Raw genomic sequence first — 6,023 nt, 5'->3', positions numbered from 1 at the left:
TGAGGCAGTACCCCGTAGTGTTGATAATTTGTCTCATCAAGAGTTGGTTGAGTTGCAGGTTGCTGACCCTGAGTTGAAAGGTCTAGCTAACTCTGCTTACAGTGAAGAAGAGTCAGCCGGTGCTTCTACTTGTTATTATGTAAAGTCAGGAGTACTTATGAGGAAGTGGAGACCCCCAACAGCATCAGCCGACTGTGAATGGGAGGTTGTACATCAAGTTGTCATCCCTCGTGTTTGTAGGCAGGATATCATTAGAGTGGCTCATGATTCCAGTTTGGCAGGACACCTTGGAGTGAGGAAGACTGTGGCACGCATTTTGAAACACTTCTACTGGCCAGGTATCTTCAGGGATGTTTCCTGGTATTGTAAGTCTTGTCACACCTGTCAAGTTGTGGGGAAGTGTAATCAGACCGAAAAGGTTGCACCTCTAGTTCCCATTCCTCCTTTTGAGGCGCCTTTCACCCGTGTGTTGGTGGATATTGTGGGCCCTCTTCCTAAGACTTCTTCAGGATTTTCTTATGTGTTGACCATGATTGATATGGCTACTCGTTATCCTGAAGCCATTCCACTTAGAAACATCTCAGCAAAGAACGTGGTTAAGGAAATGCTAGGGTTCTTCACAAAGTTTGGTCTGCCCAAGGAGGTACAGTCAGACCGGGGAAGTAATTTCATGTCAAACGTTTTCAAACAGTCCCTGAAAGAGTTGGGCATCACCCAGATCACGTCTTCAGCTTACCATCCCCAGACCCAAGGAGCGTTGGAGAGATATCATCAAACACTTAAAATCGATGCTCAAGAAATACTGTTTGGAACATCAGAAAGACTGGGATAAAGGTCTTCCATTCGTTGTGTTTGCCGCAAGAGAATCTCCAAATGAATCACTGGGCTTCTCACCTTTTGAACTACTGTTTGGCCATGAAGTAAGAGGACCCCTTAAGTTACTCAAGGAATGCTGGCTGTCGGAGGAAGATGACGTCAACCTGCTGGAGTATGTGATGAAGTTCAAAGAACGGCTGTCCACTGCTTTACAACTGGCGAGAGAGAATTTAGGAGCTGCTCAGGAGAAGATGAAGACTTGGTATGACAAGAAGTCCAGGTTACGCCACTTTCAGCCAGGAGATCAGGTTTTGATTCTGCTACCAGTTCATGGGCAACCTCTTCAAGCCAAGTTTAGTGGCCCTTATTTCGTGGAGAAGAAACTCAGTGATGTCAGCTATGTCATCGCCACACCAGATCGTAGAAAGAGCAAGCAACTATGTCACATCAACATGCTAAAGTTATATCACAAGCGGGACGAAAATAATCCAGTCTGCACTGTAGCTGTTCCACCCGAGTCTGCAAGTGAAGCTCTTCCATGCAGTTCGAGTATGAGCCTGAGTGATAGTTTGGGGAAGAATCCTGATATCATGAATGATCTCCAGACTAAGCTTTCTCATCTACCACCCAAGGAAAGGCAGGAGTTTTCGGCATTACTGCAGGAGTACCCGGAAGTGTTCCGTGCTACTCCAGGAATAACCACTGTGTTGATGCATGATGTCGATGTTGGAGACGCAAAGCCAATTAAATTTCCTCCTTACCGTGTGAACCCAGTGAAAGTTCCTCTCATCCAGAAGGAGCTTGGCTACCTGTTGGACCACAAGATGATTGAGCCCTGTCAGAGCGAGTGGAGTTCTCCTGTCACTCTAGTCCCTAAGCCAGGTGGGTCACAGCGGCTTTGCATTGACTGCAGACGTGTTAATCAGATGACCAAAACAGACACTTACCCTCTCCCTCGTGTGGAAGATTGGATAGACAAGATCGGAAAGGCTAGGTACATAAGTAAGTTTGATTTGTTAAAGGGATACTGGCAAGTACCTATGACTGAACGTGCTAGGGAGATCTCATGTTTTGTAACATTAGGAAAGACATTTGCATGTTCTGTAATGCCATGTACAGATTGTTTTAGAGTAATAAGAAATTTCCTTTGTAAATTTCTTTTTTCTTTGTGGGGAGGTGTTACATAGCCTATGATTTCATCATCCTTTGTGTAATTTTAACGCACAGTTGCTGCATGTTTGATCACGAGCGTGTTTTGCCTCAGTCCCCCCCTTCTACCGTTATAGTAGAGTAAGTCGATATTTCTGTTATTCAGTGCGGGATTGTCATCTCTTTGTCCCCATGGCTTCATTTGCGCGTCCTTATTACAAGTTGTATCAAGCTCTCCTGGCCCCTATATAATGAGCTCAGTCTCTGCATCATTGCCACTTAGATCTGCTCCTCATTTTGTTCACATCTCTGTCCTCCCCTGTACAGATATTATTATTGTGAGTGCTCAAGAAATCTCCAACCGTCTAGCAGCTGTGTGTAATTTGAGTATAACTGTTATTGCATTTTTTCTTGTACTGTATAGCATAAGTTTAATTTGTAGGCCTAGTGAAGTTTTTGTAATTCGTGTGGGGTTCTTTATGTCAGTCATTTTTGATAATAGTTTGTATCTGTAATTATTTATCTGGCATTCACTGAGTATTATCTGGTATCTCATTTTATCAGGGCTGACTTAGATAAATTTACTCTTGCTAATTTCGTGTTAATAGAGGCTATTGCAGTTAACCATATATTTAACCTGTTTTTGCCATTACATTATCCTTATGAGTCCTGAATGTTTTGTTGTTAATTTAAGCATTAAACTTTAACTTGTAATTTTACCTAACTCTTTTGTTTTGAACCTGGAACTTTACGGGACAGTAGTGACTCTTCGTATTCTCACCTAAAGTGTACATTATCTTTCTCTGTTCCGTAACAAAATATATATATATATATATATATATATATATATATATATATATATATATATATATATTAGATAGATAGATATTAACAGGTCTCTTAAGTGAGAATTAGGACTGGATTAATGATGATAATGGTGGTGATAAGAAGGAGGAGAAAGAGAAGATGATGATGATGATGGCGTGTTTATAATGCATCAAATACTCTGGATGTAGAACAGTGAAGGTACCAGGCTATCACCGTTTCCTCGAGGCTTGGCTACCGTAGTCCAACCTAACACTTCATTGATTTGTTCCTGTTAACTACAGGCGATTTTATTTAGGTAAAGGAAGTTCTCTTGCAGTGAAAGGGTTACTAAAGACTGTATCTAACCTCCATTCGATAAGCTTCTCCTAAGATGAATAAAATCGTCTAAAGTTGGAATGAATGAAGTCATAAACATGTTCTCGGGATGCAGGGATTACGTTAAAAAACAGAGGAATGGCACTACCTTACACGTGTTAAAAGAGCGACTTAATGATCTGAAGCACATCTTAGTGGGAATGTTTTTGTCTCCTGGGGTAGAGCGGAATGTTCTGGAGGTGTGAATGGTGAGTCTGTGGGGGCTTGGCACATTTTTGCTTGGCATTCTGGTGATAATTCTCCTACTTTTTTTTATGTTTTTACACAATTCCTGCTGCTGGATCCTGCTCAGTCTTTATATTATGGTTTAAACTGCGTTAAGTTACGATAGTGACGATGATGATGATTTATTTAAGATGACAGAAATATGGTATCACTACATGGACTTCACTTATTTAGCACAGTACATAATAATGGTCCTGAACGATCTATCTACCTACCTATCTATCTATCTTCTTTATATAAAAATGTTTGTATAACTGAGTCTGTGAATATACCGTATATGATTTTCTAATTAGCTGCGTGAACTGAGAGACAAAAAAGTATATTACAAGGAGTGTGAGAAGTGTAGTATAAACCCTCATAGGACAGAAAGCCACTCTTAAGTTGAGGAAAATCTTATGGTGTTAGCGAGAATAAAGAAGTTTGCAATTTTCACGTCTTTTGTCCCTTCACTACAATATCGTCTATTTTTACTTTTTTTCTTGCTACCAGAGGGCAATTTCATTCAACTTAAAAATAACCTCATAGTAGAGAAGTGGATAATAAAGATGTAAGTAATCCCTCCAGTTCGTAAAGTCCCTCCTAAGCTGAATAAAAGCCTCTGAATGTAAATAAACTATGCAAAACGTCTGTGAATGGAAGAGGTTAAAGTGTTACAAAAAAATTTTATGGACGACTACATCATGGGTTTTCAATGTTTACTCTTTTCTCTTAAGGGCTGGGTGCCTCTTACTGCTTTTCATCTCTCTCTCTCTCTCTCTCTCTCTCTCTCTCTCTCTCTCTCATCAGTGTTCATACTTGTGTCTTTTGCATTATATAAACTTCTTTTACTGTTCTTTCTCCTCATCTCTTTCTTCACTCTTTATCCTTTTTTTAAGTAAGGAGTTCCTTTTCCGTATGTCTCCTCTTTCTCATTTTTTTCTCTTCCTCTTCCCTATTTACTCTTTGTTTCCTTGCTTTTCCTTCTCAGTGGTCAATCTTGTCTCCTTCTTTCCACTGTCGGTGCTCAATTTCTTTCCCCTTGTTCTTCCTTCTCGGTGGTCTCTCCTTTTCAGCCACTTCCAGTGTTTCCTTGCCATGTTATTCCTACAAATTCAAGGCCAGGTTATGGGATATGAAAGCCGAGGGAAGTGAGGGTACCATATCTAGCATCACACCGTCAGCATGCTCATTATCTTCCAACCTCGTCTGCCACTGTCTGGCCCCACAACGTAATTTGCACTGTATCACCCACGACCATTATACCACTATATCCAACACACCACCACCTCTTCACATCCACACCATAACGTCACCACAACAGCATTACCAGCACATCACGACAGGTGTGGTGTGTCATCCCAGTGTGACGACTTGCGTATGTACCTGAATGTGTGTATGTGCAAGATCTGACCAAGCACCTCTGCGGGGTTCGGACTCCCCCAGTAGCAGCGCCACTGCTTCGCTTTCTGATACCGGTGCCAGGCCCGCCAGGCCCCCCAGGTTGTCCCCTAGTACAATGGCATCAGTGCACAGTAGGGTGAGTAGGTCGGAGTCTTGAGGGACTGGAGGGCCACTCTCACCCTGCCCCTCCTTGGATGGGGATGCCAAGGGACTGTCCGGGCCCCACGGCACCTCGCCGTCGTGTAATGCTTCCTGCAGGGATCTGATGTAGGCTGACGCCAGCCGCAGCGTGGTGATCTTAGTCATGTCGGCTGTGGCGCAGCGACTCACCACCCACGCTGGCAGGGCACACCGCAGGGACTCAAAGGCATGGTTAATCTGCCGCATGCGGTACCGCTCGCGGGCATTGGCTGTTTTCCTGCGGTAGCGGGACAGTGGTGGCGGTCGTAACTTACTGTGCCGCAGAGAGTCCTGCTGTAGCGACCACTTGCTGTCGGAGCAGCGGCGACCTGGCAGAGCCCGTGGCCGCAGCTGGTACTTGCCGCCTCGCACGCCAGATGCAAGGCTGGGAGCCGTAGCATCGTTCTTATTGTTTCTGTTGTTATTATTGTTATCACTGTCGTTGTTGTTGTTAGTGTCCATAGGGTCTCCCCTACCACTCCGCCCCTGTCCTTGCCAATGTCCCTGACCCTGCCCATTCTTCTCTCCTTGGCCCTCCTGCTGCGTCCTGGCTATGGTGCTGGGCCTCACGCACACCACAAACCATCAACACAGCAATAACACCACTGCTATCGCTGTCTTTCGTACTGTAGTCACACTCTTACAACAGCTGCCTAGCGTCGGCCGACCCTCGTGCTGGATGTGTCCTCTTTCCGTTACATATTTTTACGTTTCTCTGTTCTTGCTTTCTAATGTTATTGGGTCCTTATGTTTGATTGTTATGGTCCTGTTTTATTATGCACTCTTCCTTATGCGCTTGTATTCTTGTCACCCCTCAACACACGTCCTCCTACTGCTGCTGAGTCTTGTAGGCAAAGACACTCCTTCTGTAGTGGTATGTCTGTGTACGTCGGACATAGAGCAGCGTAGAGCAGGTCGGAGTATAAAGTACAGGAACAGTGAGAGAGTGAGATAGCTAGGAGACTGACTGGAGCGAAAAAGCGAACAAGTGAGAGCTAGAAGACTGGAGAGTGTGTGGTGAACTAACGGACCAGTGACCACTCCGCCCAAGAACCAGTGCCACACACCTT

General features: G+C 44.0%; 1 protein-coding gene across 1 annotated transcript in view; it reads right to left on the bottom strand.

Annotated features, from left to right (window-relative positions):
* Positions 1-4,725: 4,725 nt before the first annotated feature.
* LOC145393367 (uncharacterized) overlaps positions 4,726-6,023 on the bottom strand; it is a 23,040-nt gene continuing 21,742 nt past the window's right edge. Inside the window, exon 3 of the mRNA XM_080267466.1 lies at positions 4,726-5,512. Coding sequence (XP_080123592.1) covers positions 4,726-5,512 — 787 coding nt within the window. The remainder of the gene's footprint in view (positions 5,513-6,023) is intronic.

Source organism: Coenobita brevimanus, chromosome 24 (genome assembly GCF_032717465.1).
Source record: "Coenobita brevimanus isolate Jiangsu-jjx chromosome 24, ASM3271746v2, whole genome shotgun sequence".
In the NCBI taxonomy this organism is placed as follows: domain Eukaryota; kingdom Metazoa; phylum Arthropoda; class Malacostraca; order Decapoda; family Coenobitidae; genus Coenobita; species Coenobita brevimanus.
This window is presented reverse-complemented; position numbering and strand designations above follow the sequence as displayed.